Source organism: Marmota monax, unplaced genomic scaffold (assembly GCF_021218885.2).
Source record: "Marmota monax isolate L192 unplaced genomic scaffold, Marmota_monax_Labrador192_F-V1.1 WCK01_AAM20220418_F8-fsc00125, whole genome shotgun sequence".
Classification (NCBI taxonomy): domain Eukaryota; kingdom Metazoa; phylum Chordata; class Mammalia; order Rodentia; family Sciuridae; genus Marmota; species Marmota monax.
Window position 1 is genome coordinate 876,124 of NW_026695235.1, and position 18,638 is coordinate 894,761.

The 18,638-nt window shown below is 34.9% G+C and overlaps 1 protein-coding gene across 1 annotated transcript; it reads left to right on the top strand.

The window, feature by feature from the left end:
• The first annotated feature begins 368 nt into the window (after nucleotides 1-368).
• LOC124089230 (keratin-associated protein 6-3) lies at nucleotides 369-3,097 on the top strand. The gene is made up of 2 exons (XM_058577226.1): nucleotides 369-374; nucleotides 2,424-3,097. The coding sequence occupies exons 1-2, from the start codon at nucleotides 369-371 to the stop codon at nucleotides 2,787-2,789; spliced, it is 372 nt and encodes a 123-aa protein (XP_058433209.1). The 3' UTR covers nucleotides 2,790-3,097.
• The last annotated feature ends 15,541 nt before the right edge of the window (nucleotides 3,098-18,638 follow it).

Sequence of the window (18,638 nt, forward strand, 5' to 3'; positions counted from 1 at the left end):
TCCTGATATTGACTGTGGTCCAGAAAAAAGAACTTGAGAGAGACTCTAAAAGAGATAAACATGAAGCCCCAGGCACTCCAGGATTTTTGAGGTCACTTTAAACCAGTCAAGCAAAGGATAATGAGGAGAAGCAGCTTGTGAGGATGGAAGCAAACAAAGTCCTTGTCCTTCCTCCGAAGGACTCTATAAAAGTATAGTACAGCTTTGAAGAGAGAATAAAGGAAATACCAAATGGAACCAGTTTTTGCTGAGTGGTGCAAATGAAGACAGAGAAGCAATCTATGTAGTTCCTCAGCCTTTCTTTAAGTTGGATGACCTTGGTAATATTTTGAGAATACCTGCTGTGGTTTATGTAAAGTTGTCGCAAAATGTGGGTTTGTCTGTTGTCTCTTCTTGAGTAGGTTTGGGTTATGCATTTTGGCATAAGACTGAAGTGATATTGTGTTGTTGTTAGTATATCATATCATGAGGCTGATGATAAACCAGATTTTAGTTTTTCCCAGAAGGGATACTATTAACTTTGATCATTTGGTGTTCATCACATTTATTATTAGATTACTGTTTTACCCAATTATAAGGAAATTATTTGAGACTAAGCTGAATATTTTGTTGCTCACCAAATCTTTCTCTGTTAGTTCAGCATCCATTAAATATCTTCTCTCTCCATAATTCCTATTGTTTTTATTGATTTCATTTTACTATAAAAAGAATTGTCCATTATACATTCATTTATCTTTTCATTTATTTGTTTATATTGGTATGAACTAAAAGTTTTTTACTTTATTCAAAACTCATAATCCCAATGATAATGCACCACTCATCCTATATTTGGCAATCAAGAGTTCCTTCTGGTAATTTTGGTAGGTATTTTTTTTCTGTCTTTCTTTCTTTTTTTTAAAGAGAGAGAATTTTTTTAATATTTCTTTTTTTAGTTTTCGGTGAACACAACATCTTTATTTTATCTGTATGTGGTGCCGAGGATCCAACCCAGCACCCCGCAAATGCCAGGTGAGCGCGCTACCACTTGAATCACATCCCCAGCCCTTTTTTTCTTTTATCATGTTTTTATTTTCTACACAGTATTGCGAGTTCTATTTTATAGGTTCCATATTCTAAGCCCATTAATTTTGAAATCTAGGACAATTTGGTGTAAGACAAATAATTCTTTCCAAAGCTATTTAAATTTTAATTAAAAAATTATATGAGATTTTGTTTAAAAAATGCAAAATGGAGTCCCATTATTGGTTAAGATCTATTGATGATAACATAAATTTTTATGATTCTGACAATTGTCATTGAAACTATATATATTTGATGATGAGTGAATGGATGAATGGATTGATAAACGGATGGATGGATGGATGGTTGAATTTGTTGAATTTTGGAGTAAAAGTTCCAGTTAATGTCATTTCATTTGGGAAAATATACATTGGGATATTGAAGATCTATCTGCAACTAATGCTTCTATCAAGAAAGACAATGAATAAAATTTTGTCACAAATAATGTATTTATGAATTTTGTATACCAAGAAAAATGTCTGCAAAGAAACCTACATAAAAAGGAAAAATTTTGGATGAATTATAAAATAGTTTTGTCTCTTTGATTGCATTAAATTCATTTTTATTTACTTCAATTTTGTATTTAGATAGGAAATCAGAAACTTTCCTGTCCTCTAATCTCTCATAAATAAGGGGGGGGGGTTCTAAGTTATCTTCTATTCCTTAATCTCATCACAAGCCACCCCAACACTCTACTATTTGTCCCTGGACAGGAACAGATATTTAAAATACCCCATAGGAAGACTGTAATTATGGAAGGTCAAGTGCCTGAGTATGGCTGCAGCAAAATAACAGGGGGGGGGGGGCGGGTGACAAACAACTTGTGTGCATTGATACAGCAGGAGTAGGAGTCCTTTATTGCAGGACAGGAGCAGTATTTATACATTCCACACAGCTTATCTAATTAGCATAAACTAGATACATCACTCAACCAATCAGGAATCTCCACACTTAATGGCTCGCTTTTGTTACTTCTCAAACCACTCCCTCTGGCAATTTGCCAGGCACCATCCAGACTTGTTTACGAACTCTAACATTCCCCTGGCAAAATGCCAGGTGTTATTTTGACTTGTTTACAGACTCTAACAGTCAAGGAGAAAAATAGTGATTTAGGGTTAACAGCAAGTCAATTCAAACTATCAAGGATTCTCTTTCTTTACATTATACCTGGTTTTAGAATTTTAAACTAAAGATCTGCGTGTATGACTCTATGATCTTATTAAAATGCTACTTAATGCATTAAAACATGCCTCTTAAATGCCTTAAGGCACAACCCACTGCTCTCTTAATAACACATTAATTATATTAGTCATAAAATAGGCCAATGGCATGAGCACATGTGATGGGTCCCACCCACTCTGAAGGCATATAAAAGGCCTTCTACAGGAACAATTGTCCAGACTCCTCACCTACACAACTTTTCTACCCAAGGACAAACTCTCCACTCAACAACCAACACCATGTGTGGCAGCTACTACGGAAACTACTATGGAGGCCGTGGCTATGGATGCTGTGGCTATGGAGGCCTGGGCTATGGTTACGGAGGCATGGGCTATGGCAATGGAGGCTGTGGCTATGGAGGCCTGGGCTTTGGCTATGGAGGCCTGGGCTGTGGCTTCCGCAGCCTGGGCTGTGGCTATGGCTGTGGCTATGGATATGGCTCCCGGTCCCTCTGTGGCTGTGGTTATGGATGTGGCTCTGGCTATGGCTCTGGCTTTGGATACTACTAAGGAAAAAAACCATGAGAGATTCTCAACCTATATATTCATAACACCAAGATTCACAAATTCTGAATGCCACATGTCCTCAGCATCACTTTTGGAAGATGTTGATCCTGCACTGGAAGTCTAATATGTCTGTTTTTGAACTATACAGAACCTACCAGTTCCTTAAGTTTACCTCATGAAGTGGGACAAGGTGAAATTCACCTGACACCTGGCAGTTCTGCCTCATTAGGATGACTGTGACAGTTACTGCATTGATGGATTTCATGATGGACCTTCTTTCTCTATTGATCCAATAAATTTATTTAATCAAAACCGCAACTCTAGTTTTTATTTCAGTCTGGTGTCCAAAGTTTCTTTTTGACATTTTTCTGTTTTCAGCCTTCATGACAGGTAATGATTACTTTCTTAGGAAGTTATTTTCTCTTACCATTTCTAGGTCAACTTCTTTACCATGCCCAAGGTTGTTTCTCTTAGGAAAGTAACATAGTTTTTGTAGACTTCAGTTTTCATCTGTACTAATGAGAAGATAAATTTTGTCATAAAAAGCAAGTAGTATTTGACATATACCAGAACGTGCTTCTTAAGAATAGGGTCTGGGTTATCTTTATTTTTATTTTACTCTGAATTGTGTTTGCTGGGAGAATCTACAGTTATTTTAGGTTTAAAAGATTGAGTGCAGCAGGAAGATTAGTGGGGGCTCTGATGGGATTCTGAAAACACGACTTTGTTTTAAGATTATAGGAAGAACGTTTGGTTTTAAGGCAATTTGTCAAAACAAACCTTACCTTTACTTCCCAGCTGCTAACAGGTTGTTTCCATATCATTTTGGCTTACATCTGTTACTTTCTTGCTATAGCAACTAAAGCAGAAGGCCATTTTCTCCAGAGATTATTAGTTGAAATTGTTTGAGGGGTGCAGAGAATATGAAGCAGACTGTCCTTTTAAGCCAGGTGGTGAAGGCCAAGTTTGCTGATCAGAGCTTGAACCTGGTATCTACCCAAATCCCATCTCATTGTTGCTGGCATATAATAGAAGTAAGCAGCCATACCACAGAGGCTGGGTTCAAGGCAACATGTTTTAGAAGGTGATTGTGACTGCCAGTTTCAGTGGACCATAAGGATTGAGAAATAGACCAGAGGGGTTAAGAAATGACTCCCTTCAAGTCTGAATGCTGTTCCAGGGGAAGGATGTTGTGTGAATACAGAAGCATGCTGTTTGATTTCCTGAATAATAACTGTATTAGTTTCCTAGAATTGATGTTACACAGGCTGGTGGCTTAAACACAGAAATACATTGTTTTATAATTCTGGGAGCTGGAAGTCTGAAATCCAAATGTCAGTGGGATTGATTCTTTGAGAGTGAGAACCTGTGGTTCTTCAACCTTGATTATTTAAATGTCTTAGTCTTTTTTAATAATTATCAGATTTAATAAAGATGATGTCTTATCAGCATTCTGATTGTAGAGTTATGTACAGTATTTGGATGTCAGTCTGTTACATATGATTAATAACATTGGAAAGTTAAAAAAAAAGAATTGTAGGCACATGGTAAACAATCATTTAAAATAATAACTTTCAAAATTTTTATGTACAAGATATCTCAATGCAAATGAATGTTGTAGTGTTATCCTTCTGTTTCTTTAACTGTTTAAAAATATTTTCATGAAGACACTCAATAAAAAAAAACACTTTACAATCTTTTACATCAAGTAGTAGTAAATGGTGAAATTATTTGGCCTGCATTTCAGTCCATAATAATTATACAGAGACAGCATATTAGGTTTAGTCTGTAAGTTTCAGTGAAGTAATGAAGGTGTTGGTCAGGTCTGCAGTATCTTCTGAAACTAAGGTGAGGAAGGATCTACTCCCATTTTCATATGCTTGTGGCAGAATTCAGTTCCCTATGGTTTTATAATTGAGGGGCTCAACATTGACAGTTGAACTGTAGATTTTACGTGGTCTTTGCTGGAGATCACCCTAACGTCCAAGAAGCTCCTATAGCGCCTATAGTTCCTAATTATCATGTGAAATCCCAAATATGGCTGAATGTTTTCTCAAAGCCAGGAGGGGATGGAAAGTGTATCCAAAGAAGACTACAATTTCTTATAACATAGCACACACACACACACACACACACACTTTTTTTTTTCCTCCACCACTGTTGACATGCTCTGATTGATAGAAGCAATTCACTAACCTTGCCATACTCAAGAAAAGAGGATCATGTAAGGGTATCGGGTATCACCAGGCAGAAATCAAGGTGGTACCTTAAGAGTCTGCCCAACACTGATGATAATATTACACATCGTGTATAATAGGAATTAGGAAATTTTCCTTTATTTGTAATATTTTAAAAAATTTAATAGACATTGAAATTTTCTTCTCTAAATGTTTGGCAAAATTTTCTTGGGAAAATGTTCTTGATATGAAACATAATCCTATAGTTTTAACAATTTCTTCTGCTTCTTCTAAAGAAATTATAATAATATATTATCTTTATAATCTCTAAATATCGTGGTGTGAAATTTGATAATCTGCATTTCTTTAGGGAATTAACCACTTCATCTAAATTTTCAAATTTTTATCCATAAGATCTAAAAAATGAATCATATAATTTTTAAAATATCTTTTCTTTCAATGATTTCTCAGTTGTTATTTTTTAAGTCTTACTCTGTTGTCTCTTGATAAATTACCAAGCATTCTATAATTTTCTCAATTATTTTAAATAACAGCAGTTTTAGTCATTTTTAAAATTTTTTTCTTCAATTTCTGCTTCATTAACTTTTACTTTTAAATTTATTACATATACTTTCTTTAGCTTACCTAGTTGTTCTTTCCAAACATTTTTAAAACTTGGATATTAGTTTATTCATATTATTTATTTCATTTTAATGATAAATGTGCAGAGTTCTATGATTTTTGTCTGCTGAAAATCTTATTTTCATAGATTTTGAGTACATTTTTATTAGCATCATTGATCTGAAATCTGTAATTTTCTAATATATTTTCACTTTCACTGGAGAGTTATTTAATAAAAGACTGACTTTCTTGATGAAATGACTTGTCTATTATTTTGTTATTGTAAGTAATTTCTAGCTTTATGGCATAGCAATCATAGAACTTTAGCAATAGCATTTCTACTTTAAAAACATACCTATTTTTTCTCTCTGCCCTAATAAATGATCAATTTTTCTTTATATTTTCTGAGAGCTTACGGAAAGGTTTATTTTTTAAACTGGTGCGGAGGTAAATATATATATATATATTTTCACCTTCATAATCGGGTAATTGATCCCGATTATGAAGGTGAAAATATATATATATATTTACCTCCGCACCAGTTTATATATATATGTGTGTCAGTAAAAACTACCTCATTGATTATGTGATTTAGGTCTTCTCTGACCTTATGTACTTTTTTCCTATTTATTTCTGCTACATGTTTCTTTCTGAGAGAGGTATACTAAAGTCCTCCATTATTATTACTATTATTGTGGTGGTTCTATCTACTGTCTTTTTGCTGTTTGTGTGTGTATTTATTTTGTATATATTACATATATACATCTATATTTATTGCACAATATATATACTTGCACGATCCACTTTATGACTTCTTTTTGTGTTTTTGCACATAAATAAAATACTCCTAAGCATTATATATATCTGGTGATTATGGTTCTTAACATGGAAAAGTCCCTTATGTTAATTTAATGTTTTATAGCCTGTATTCTATTTTGTTATTAAAATAGTTACTAATATTTTCTTCCTTTGTTCTTTTGTCCAGAATCTTTGTTCATATTGTTCTTACAGTTTTTTGTTGAGAGCCACAGCTGAGTCGGAATGGCCCCTGGCACTTTGCCAGATGTAATGGTTGAGAGGCGATCCATTAAGATGATGCTGGATTGATTCAATTGTATATTAGACCTTTACTGTCCATTAATGGGATGGCTCTTGCTGTGTGGGATGCCCACTACTTTGGAGTTCCCATTGAGTTCTTGCAGGGTTCCGAGAGTGAGTGCAGATGCAGCCCATGGGGGGGTTTCCGGTTGGTGGTTCATGGAGGAGCCGCATGGGTGGCGTTCGGGGGAGTTCCCGGGGAGTGTGTGTGGAGTGTGCTGGTGGAGTTCAGAAATAAAGTTTGTTCCTGCTTCAGTGGCTCGTGATTTGTGCCCAGCCAGACTGCGGCAATTGGTGGCCCATTTGGGGAATGCCTGAAGCTCAGAGGTAAGTGAAATTGCTCTCGCCTGAGGGAAGGCGAGAGAATGGGTGACCATTTCAAAAAACAATGTGTTCTTGTTTTGATTTGTTTTGTTCTTATTTAAAGCTGCCTATCCCTAGAACTTTCTCAGGCAAACTGGGAAAAATGGTTGGCTCAAGGTTTGAAGTTGTTCGCCCCTGAGGAAGAGATAGAAATAGACCACAAATGCACATGTCAAGAAAATAGAAAAATTGACACAACGATTTTTTTGTTCCGTTTTTGTTTCATTCTGTTTTGGTTTTGTTTTGTGTTATCTTGTTGGGTTGTGTTATCTTTATAGTAGATTAGAAATTAGTGAAAAACAAACTGAAAGAGTGTTAAGTAAATTGTTAGAGGTTCAGACCTTGGAGAAAGACATTTTAGATCAAGTAAAAGAGAAGGTCTCTCGAGCTAGTCAGACAGAGGAAGAAAATTTAAAGGAGGAAGAACTATCAGGAAAAAGTTACAACAGGAGGCTGCTACTAACACCTTTCTATCACCAGAGGGTGTAAGTGTCCAACCAACTGCTCCACCTATAGAGACAACATATCCTATGGGGCCCCCAACTCTCGTAGTTGATAGATGGGATCCTGAGACAGGACCTCAAAGATTAGCATGCCCTGTACTTGAGCAGGCAGGAGGGCAGCGAATTCACCGTGCTTTAGATTTCAAAACAGTGAAGCAGTTAAAGGAGGCTGTAACAACCTATGATCCCCAAGCACCCTTCACTGTAAGCATGGTCGAGTCCATTAACAACTTGGACATGACGCCAGCAGATTGGGCTAGCATGTGTAAATCTGTGCTAAATGGAAGACAATATTTGTTATGGAAGGTAGCCAATGAGGAATTTTGCACGGAGACGGCTAGGCGATATGCAGCAGCCAGTTATCCTCAGAGAAATCTAGATATGTTGTTAGGAAAAGGACCTTATGAGGATCAGCGGCAACAAATTAGGTATGATCCTGCTATATACTCACAAATTGCTGCAGATGCAGTTAGGGCATGGAAGACTTTACAAGGACATGGAGATTTACAAGGTCAATTATCTAAGGTAATACAGGGAGATAATGAACCTTACGCTGAATTTGTAGATAGGCTTATTCAAACAGCTACCAGAGTTTTTGGGGATACAGAACAAGCAATGCCATTAATAAAACAACTGGCTTAAGAGCAAGCAAATTGTTGCTGCAGGGAGGTCATTAGACCATTGAAACATGGAGATTTAAACACATATATTAAATTGTGTAGAGACACTAATGAACAAGAGCAAGTCTTGGCAGCTTCAGTACAACAGGCTTTAGATGAAAGGCCAAAAACATGCTACAATTGTGAACAAACAGGACATTTTAAAAGGAATTGCCTCATAGGAGGAGGGTTTAACAAAACTAGGTATCAAAGGAGTAGAATACCGGGTATTTGCCCACGATGCCGTAGAGGGAGACATTGGGCTAATGAATGCCGTTCTCAAACCACCATAGAGGGTACTATGTTATCAAAAAATGGACAAGGACCAGGTGTTTACCCACTATATTGTGGAGAAAGGCATTGGATTCCATTGCCAAAAAATGGACAGGGGGGCCCAATGCTCCGGGGCCCATGACCACAAATATACGGGGCACTGGAGGAACCCAGAAACACCGTGGAGGAACCCAGCAACACCATCAGGGTAGTGCCCAGGACACATTATCCATCAGATCTCTCATCAGACAAACCAGAGGGAGCAAAGGGTTGGACATCTGCACCTCCATCAGAGCAGTACTAACTCCAGAGATGGGAGTTCAAATCATTCCCACAGGAGTAAAAGGACCTCTTCCCCAAGGAACAGTAGGCTTATTGTTAGGACGCAGTTCTTCTACTCTTAAAGGACTTATGATAAGTCCTGGGGTAATTGATCCCGATTATGAAGGTGAAATAAAAATTATAGCTAGTTCTCCAAATGGTATATTAGTAATTTCACCAGGAGATAGAATAGCACAGTTATTAATAATACCCAGCCTACATGATAAAGTTTCCAGTAGTAGTATAGAAAGAGGTTCCAGGGGATTAGGCTCCACAGGTGTATATTGGGCTATGCTGCCTTTAAATATAGATTCTCCTCCAATGCTAAAACTAAATATTCAAGGACATGAGTTTAATGGGCTACTCGATACAGGTGCAGACCTCAGCATCATCTCTCATCAAGAATGGCCGAAACATTGGCCATTAAAACAAGCCACTCAAACGCTTTGAGGCCTAGGAGTGGCAACTAATCCCCATAGAAGTTCAATGGTATTAGATTGGAAGGATCCTGAAGGATGTGAAGGAACTATACAGCCATATGTATTGGATCATCTTCCTATAAATTTATGGGGACGAGATGTCCTAGATCAATTAGGTTTGACATTAACAAATAACATCAATCCAAATGCGCCCACTATTAGGGCTAGACAAGGTTTTAGGAAAGAAAAAATATTAGAACAAGAACAAGGTATAGCAGCACCAATTCAAATAGATCAAGGAATAAATAGACATGGATTAGGTTTTCAGAAGGGGTCACTGAGACAATAAAAATTACTTGGAAATCAGAAAGACCAGTATGGGTTCCTCCGTGGCCCCTGACTAAAGAAAAGATACAAGCAGCCCATGACCTGGTCAAACAACAATTAGCAGAGGGACATATACAACCTTCTGTATCTCCCCATAATACTCCCATTTTTGTCATTAAAAAGAAATCTGGTAAATGGAGATTATTGCAAGATTTAAGAGCCATTAATAATGAGATGGTTATTATGGGACCTGCTCAATCACGGATTCCTCAATTGTTTGCTTTGCCAAAAACCTGGTATGTTTTAGCTATAGATATTAAAGAATGTTTTTTTTTCAATTCCAATTCATCCTGAGGATAGTCCACGTTTTGCATTTACTATCCCTGCACTAAATCATGAAGGTCCTGATCAGAGATATGAATGGAAAGTACTCCCTGAAGGGATGGCTAACAGCCCAACTATGTGTCAACTTTATGTTAACAAAGCAATCCAGCCACTTAGAAATCAAAATCCTGAACTACAAATATTTCACTATATGGATGATGTATTATTAGCACATAAAGATGAAAACACATTGCTACAATGTCATGCCACACTTACAAATTTATTAAAAAATTATAATCTAGAGATAGCAATAGATAAAGTACAATTAAATTTTCCAATAAATTATTTAGGAGTTCTATTATCCTCAACCATGGTCTGTCCACCAAAAATTCAAATATGAGTAGATCAACTCAAATCATTTAACGACTTTCAAAAGTTATTAGGAGACATAAATTGATAAGGCTTTATCTAGGCATACCAACAGGAGAGTTGGGACCTTTATTTGATATCCTAAAAGGTCCTTCAGATCCAAATTCACCCCGCATGTTAACGCCTAAAGCAAGAAAGTCATTAAAAATTATTGAAATATATATGGAAAATATGCATTTGGATATAATTGATATAAGTTTGCCTTTATTATTTATTGTAATACCAACAAAAAATATTCCTACAGGAGTATTTTGGCAAGAAGGTCCATTATTGTGGATACATTTATCTTATTCTCCTAACACTATTCTTACTAGGTATCCTGAGGCTGTAGGACAATTAATACTCCAAAAAGCTGCAAAGGGAGTGTTTGGAATTTCTCCCAATAAAATTATTACTCCATATACTATGGATCAAATTGATGAGTTAGCTAATGAGTTAAATACTTGGGCAATAATCATGTGTAAATCTAATGTTTCATTTGGTGACCACTTACCATCTAATCCTTTATTATCCTGTAGTTTTTCTAAAAATGACAAGAAAAACACCTATCATGAATGCTCCAAATATATTCACTGATGGGTCAAATAATGGTACAGCAGCAGTAGTTACCCCTGATCAAACTTTTACATTTTTAGTACTCAAACAATCAGCTCAAAAGGTAGAGCTTAATGCAGTATTACAACCTTATGTGATGTTTAAAGATTCTGTATTTAATTTATTTTCTGATAGTCAGTATACAGTTAATGCTATAGTATCCCTTAAAGATGCTGGTAGGATTTCTCCTTCCTCTACTGTTTTCTCTTTGTTTTCCACTATACAAAGTCTAATCTGGGACAGAAAAGATCCATTCTTTATAGGACATATCAGAGCCATACAGGATTGCCTGGATCCCTTAGTTTGGGCAATGATTTAGCAGATAAAACTACACATGACATACATATTTTCTCTAAACTAGAAAAAGCTACAAATTTTCATAAAAGGTTCCATATCAATGTTAATACTTTACAAAACTGTTTTAAAATAACTAAGGAACAAGCTAGACAAATAATAAAACAATGTCAAAATTGAGTGACCTTTTTACCACAAGTTAATCTTGGAGTCAATCCTAGAGGACTGATACCTAACTACATTTGGCAGATGGACGTCACACACTTGCCAGAATTTGGAAAATTAAAATATTTGCATGTTACAGTTGATACTTCTTCCAGATTTTTGATGGGCTCCCTTCATTCTGGAGAAAAAACTAAAGATATTATAGCTCATTGCTTAGAAAATTTTGCCACTGTGGGCATTCCAAAACAGTTAAAAACAGATAATGGTCCTGGTTATACGTCCACATCTTTTAAACAATTTTTTTCATCATTTGGCATTACTCACATAACAGGAATTCCATACAATCCACAGGGACAAGGCATAGTTGAAAGAGCTCATCAAACTATTAAAATGTACTTATTAAAATTAAAAGAGGGAATTTGTATAGGGGTATATATCCCCCAAAGATAAACTTAAAATAACCCTTTTTACTCTAAACTTTTAAAATTTGGATTCATCATGGCTTAGTGCTGCGGAAAGGCATATATATCCAAAAAATGTACATAAGCCTAAGGTACTTTGGAAGGATATTCTAACAGGACAATGGAAAGGTCCTGACCCAATGATTGTCTGGAGTCGGGGTTCTGTTTGTGTGTTTTCACAGGGAGAACAGCAGCCAATTTGCATTCCAGAGAGACTAACCAAAGCAATTTCTACAGACCAAAAAGAAGATGATTTGACTCAAATCCATAACAGCTGATATTCAGAGCTCCAGCTTGGCTATTCTTACATCTACAACAGTGGTTCTCCCACACCTGGAGGCTAATGAATAACGAACACCTATTTCAAACGTAAAAAACCTTGAGGCTTTCTTGTGGGAATATCTTCAGACCCATATGCAAGTTACAGGAAGAAGGATGGGATATGCAAATAAGAGTCAAACCCAGGTGGTAACCAGGAAGTATTTTTTCAATATCTATTTTATTATTGCCCTTTCCCACATCATGAAGTTCTATTTTATTTTTTGAGCTCATACAGACCTAGGTTAATGTTTTTCTGATCAGTTCTATTTTTTGACTGTGGAGTTTTTTAACATTGCAATGGAGATTTCACCTGTGTAAAGCTACAAGGTCTTTACTATTGTCTTATGTGTTGTATGTTATGTGTGCACACTTGTGTTTTGTGTTGTATGTCTGTATGTGCGTATGTCCATATATCATATATGAGGAGAGCTCATGAAAAAAATGGATCCAAATATTTTAATTATTCACGTGATTTAAATGGTTTAATTTAAATTGGGTAAACAGCTGTTGAGGATTGTTTTAATATGTGAACAAAAAAGGAGGTTAACAGATCTGTTTGTTTACTTTCACCTTTCCTTTTCATTATATTTAATAATTCTGTTCAAGATAATATAAATTGTTCTGAAAATTGTTTTCTTAGTACCTGTTGGAATGTACATAATTTTTTTAGGCATCATTGCCAGAATTCCTATCTTCATCCTGGTGCCAGTGAAGACAAAGATAAAACCAAACTACAGCTTCTTCGATAGCTATCACAGTAAACTGTATAAACTGATGCATCAATGAATAATAACTCAACAAGTAATGTGCAATCAAGGAGTCAATTTACTTTGGGAGGAAATGGACATATTGATAGATTCCTCTGCTTTGAACTGCTTGAAGAACTTGCCTGGACTTTGTATCACTTGTATGCATTGTGAAATATCTGTTGGTGCAGCAAATTGTGATAATGCTGGCGTATATTTGCTGATGGTGTCACCGGTGGTACAATTTTTCCATAGTAGCCATCAATTTCTGTATCCTCCGCCCTCCTGCTAGTGATGGTCTAAAATTTGGGGACCAACAGAGGTGAGGCAACGAACCTCACCCCCCCACTGGTGCAAAGGCCATATTTGGGGGCCAACAGAGGTGAGGCAAAGAACCTCACCCCCCACTGATGCATAGGCCTATCCACAAGTATGGCTGTATGCTGGACCGGTAGTCAGTGCCGGGAAGATCCAATTGCAGTGGTACCAACCTAAGACAGGAGGCTGACCCCTTGAGGTCAGCTCATCCGATGACGGGTAAGGACCATATGTAGTACTGGACAACCTAACAGGCACGGTCCCTAAGCCACATTGCTTGTTGTTTAATTAAACAGAAGAGGGGAGATGTTGAGAGCCACAGCTGAGTCGGAATGGCCCCTGGCACTTTGCCAGAAGTAATGGTTGAGAGGCTAGCCATTAAGATGATGCTGGATTGATTCAATTGTATATTAGACCATTACTGTCCAGTAATAGGATGGCTCTTGCTGTGTGGGACGCCCGCTACTTTGGAGTTCCCGTTGAGTTCTCACGGGTTTCCGAGAGTGAGTGCGCATGCAACCCATGGGGGGATTTCCGGTTGGTGGTTCCTGGAGGAGCCGTGTGAGTGGCGTTCGGGGGAGTTCCTGGGGAGCGTGTGTGGAGTGTGCTGGTGGAGTTCAGAAATAAAGTTTGTTCCTGCTTCAGTGGCTTGTGATTTGTGCCCAGCCAGACTGTGGTAGTTTTTCAGGATAATTTGTTTAGGAAAATATATACAACATAAAATTAGGTCTCTACAAACCAAGTTTGAAATTTTTATTTCAATAAATTAATTGAACTAATTTTTATGTATTAATATGTTTGATATATTAGGCCATATTCTTTATTTGTTAATAAATTTCAAAATGGCTTTGAGATAGTTAACCTAGGATTTGTATTTGTACTTCACCAGTTTTAATTTGTATCAAACAATTTGCTCCTCCTATTTCTTAATTATTTCACTTATAATTGTCTGATTTATCTGTTCATATGTATATTCTTTAACTCTTCTTACTTTTATACAAAATTAACTTAATTTTTCATTTTCCTTTTTCACTCTCCCATTCACTTCCACTTTTTCAGTAGGCTTGTTACTACTTATCATTTTATGTATTATCCAAATGTCAGTTTCTACCCTCTTTCAATCTATATTCACTACCTGTATTTTGCTAAAGTTTCCCTAATTATTCCTTCATTAGATGATTATTACTCAGTTGTTCACTCATGTGAACCTGGAGGTACAGAGGGCTATATTTTCTTATATAGTGAAATATTGTAATGCATTAGAATACAAAGAAATGTTTAACCAGCATTTAAAATGCTTCTCCATTCTGTTTTTAATGATTATAGTGAAAATGTTGATCATAAATCTAAATTATTTTCATTTGTAAAGGATTTGATTTTGGTTTGATCTAAAATAATAAAGAAAACCTTACTTTAACTTAGAAATCTATTATTTTAATTAGCTTATTATTGTAATTGATCTTTCTAAGTTAATATTTCCATGCAACTATGAGTTATAACAGTGAATAATTGCAGGTCTTTTTTACTTTATAGAAAGTTTCTTGAATTATAATTTTAAATATTAGTTCTGCTTTTATCCTTTGATGTACTTTTACTCATAAGAATTTTAGCAATATGAATGTTTTATCTTTTTTGTTGGGCTTTTGTTTCTAAGTATTTTTTCTCTAATAATTTCTTATATTCTTTTGTAAAATTAACTGAATCATTTTACATTGATATATAAAATTTGTACATGTTTATGGATATCATGATACATGTATATTTTGTGCAATATTCTAATAAAAATAAATATATTAAACTTTTTACATATTTATGATTTATATGTGGTAAGAATGTTCAAAATCCCTTCTAGCGTTTTTGAATATATAGATTTTTTTGTTATTTCTATATTTCACTACCATTCTCTTGATTTTTATACTTCTTAAATTTCCGTTATTAAATTTCTATTTCAGTCTATTCTCCTTTAGACACCATATAATTTGTTTTTCATTTATAAGATAGGGTCTGTTTCTTGTTTCTGTTTGTTTTTCACTGAATTCAATGTATTCTATTTAATATATATATTTTTTAAATTTGTGTTTCTAATTCTGATTTTTAAATAAATTTTATTTTCCATGTTCTTCCATGCTTGCTTAAGTATAATTAATTTCAAGGAAATTATTTGTCTTTCTGTTATTCTTTGCTTTATTGTTTAACACGGGGTGTTTTCCTCAGTGATGTATACTGAATTTCATTTTATGACTTTCGCATTAGTTCTCTGTACATTTGGTAAGCTTTCCTGTGGGAGGAAAGTACTTGAGTGATTTAATACTTAATTTAGTACAACTTAATTCCTTCAATGCAGAGTTGTCCTGGCACTTCAGTGAATTTTTGTTTATTGTTTTTCAGGAGAAAAGGAGTAAATTGTCTCCTAATTTTCTCAATTCCTTTTGTTTGTTTGGTACCCCTAAGTGTTACCCTTTTCCTTTACTGTTCCTCTTCATTACGCCATTTTGAAGAGTGCCTCTTTTCTTACACCTTTTCATCCCCAGCAGCTCGGCATCCTTAAGATTGTCCCTCCACCATGCCAGGTCTATTTTGTCTCTCCCATCTCCTGTTCTCTGATCCACCTGTATACCTAGGTTTAGTACTTTCTGATGGTGTTTTATTCTCTTACCCACAGTTTTCCCTCTGTTTTTACTATGCAGCCTCAATGAAGGACAGGGTGCTCGGCATACATAGGAGTGGTGAGATTTGTTACTGTTTCTTTTGTTATCTAATTTTGTTTGTTGAGAGTGGGGCATTCCTCTCTCCTAGCAATTTTGGAGTTTGCTATTGAAGTTGTTTCATATCTTACCTTTCTTGCCTAGGTTCATTTCTTTATTTCTTTTGTTTTTTTCATTTGTTATTCATTTGGAGTAAAGTATTGGGAACCAGGTACCTAGACTAGCACTATTTTCTTAAGTTACCTATAAATACATTGTCTAAATATTGAATAGAACTTAGTAGTACAGATATCTGGGCTTATTGTTTTCTAGGTGGAAATGTTTGAATTTATGAATTTGCTTTCTTTATTATATATAGCAATATTCATATTTCCTTGAGTCAGCCTGATAATTTGTATATTTCAGGGAATTCTTCATTTCAACATTTTGTGGATTTATAGGTATTCATTGCTCACAATATCCACTTTATATTTTTAATATCTCTAGGATTTCAGTGTTGATTCATAATTCCTATTGGTAATTTATAATATCTCTCTTATTATTCTTGATCAATCTAGCTAAAATTTATTCTTTTTGTTGATGTGTTCAAAATGCCAAGTTGAGGTATTATTAATTTTTTTTAAATGTGTCAATTTTTAATTAAGTTGATCCTACTTTTACCTTCACTTTTCTTCATTACTGTCACTTTGTGATTATTTTTCTTTCTTTATGTTTTTTGGAAGTTTAGAACATTTATTTTTTAAATGTAAATATTATTAAAAAGTATAATTTTTTTCTATAATTACTACTTTAGTGATTTTACACACTTTTTTTTTGTACTTTATTACTCAGTCCAAAATGTTTTTCTGATTTACAATGTGACTTGTCTTTTGATTTATCTGTAAGTTAAAGAGAGAGGTTTTCAGGTTCAGGAAGAATCTGCTCTCATGAATCTGACTCTCTTGCCCTCTCTAAGAGATAGCTCAGCAGTTGAGGGACAAAGGTAGGAACTCTCAATGCACCATTAGACATCCCAAATGATGCACAGTAGATGGGATGATTAAATTCATCCTATATGCTTGGACACGCTTGTAAGAGCAGTGGGAAACCAGTGGCACAAGGTAACTAATCAGATCAAAATGACACTAACAACTATGAAATATTTTAACTATAGCCTGGAAGAGTAGACAAAAGCCCATTGTGCTTAACATAAACAAGGTGAATAGCTGCTTCATAAATATTTAAATAGGACCAACATTATCTTACTACATAAAAATTCCATCATAAAATATACCAAGAATCAAGAAAATTTAATTTGAATGCGATGACATAATTAACTAACTTTAAAACTCAGTTTATATTGTCCAAATTATCAAACAAGAACTTAAAATTCAAAAACCATAAAAATGTTTCAAAACTAAATCCTCTTAAATAGTTTCAAAGTAAAAGGATGGAGATACACATCTGTATCTGCATATAGCAGCCCATGCAAACTTTAAAATATGGAATTTTTTCTGGGAAAGAAGCATTTCATAATGAATAAAGAGACAACTTATCAGGAAAGTATAACAACTTAAATCAATATGTACCCAACAATAGAGCACAGAATATGCAAATCAAAAAAATGACAGAATTAAAAGGAGCAAGAGAGGTATGCAATTTTTTTAAAAAATTATTTATTTATTCTAATTTGTTATATATGATAGCAGAAGGCAATTCAATTCATATTACACATGTACTGCACAATTTTTTCAAATCTCTTGTTGTAAACAAAGTAGATTCACACCATTCATGTCTTCATACATGTACTTAAGGTAATGATGTCAATCTCATTCCATCATCTTTCCTATCCCACCCTCCCCTTTGCCCTATCTAAAGTTCCTCCATTTCTCCCATGCTCCCTCTGCCAACCCCATTGTGAGTCAGCATCCTCATATTAAAGAAAACATTCAGTCTTTGGTTTTTTGGGATTGGTTACTTCACTTAGCATAATATTCTCCAACTCCATCCATTTACTTGCAAATGTTTATAGTAGCACAATTCATAATAGCTAAATTGTGGAACCAATCCAGATGCCTTTCAGTAGATGAATGGATAGGAAAACTATGGTATATATACACAATGAAATATTACTCAGCATTAATAGAGAACAAAATCATGGCATTTGCAGGGGTATGCAATGTTAACAATTGAAGGCTTTCAAATCCTACATTCAACAATAGATAGAAAAGCTAAACAGAATGTCAGAAAATAAATAGAAACCTCTAAACCAACAATACCTGAAAATTTTTAGAATATTGTACCTACTATGACAGGGAGCAATTTTCTCTCAAGTGCATATGTATAATGTTCTTTAAGATAGACCAAATTCTAGGTCAAAAATAAATCCATAAATTTAAATGGATTGAAATTATGTATAACCGTGTATCACCTATCTTCAGCTAATGGAAAAAAAAAGGAAATATCTACCTGATTCTCTCTGTCAGATGCTTTCAGAAGACATACTTTGTGAGACCAAAACACAAGATTTTGGTCATCTTCATATTTTATCTTTCTATAAAGAGATAACTGTTTATGTACCAATTGTAGGTCATAATTGTTTCACTTCTATTTTTAGTCAACAAAATATTATTAGATTGATGGTTTATATGTTTTCATTATTGGAATTACTGCAATTTAGTAATAATAAATTGAGTGAATTCAGAGAATTTTTCTAAAGATTTCATGAACAAAATTCAGACAGTCAGGATAAGAG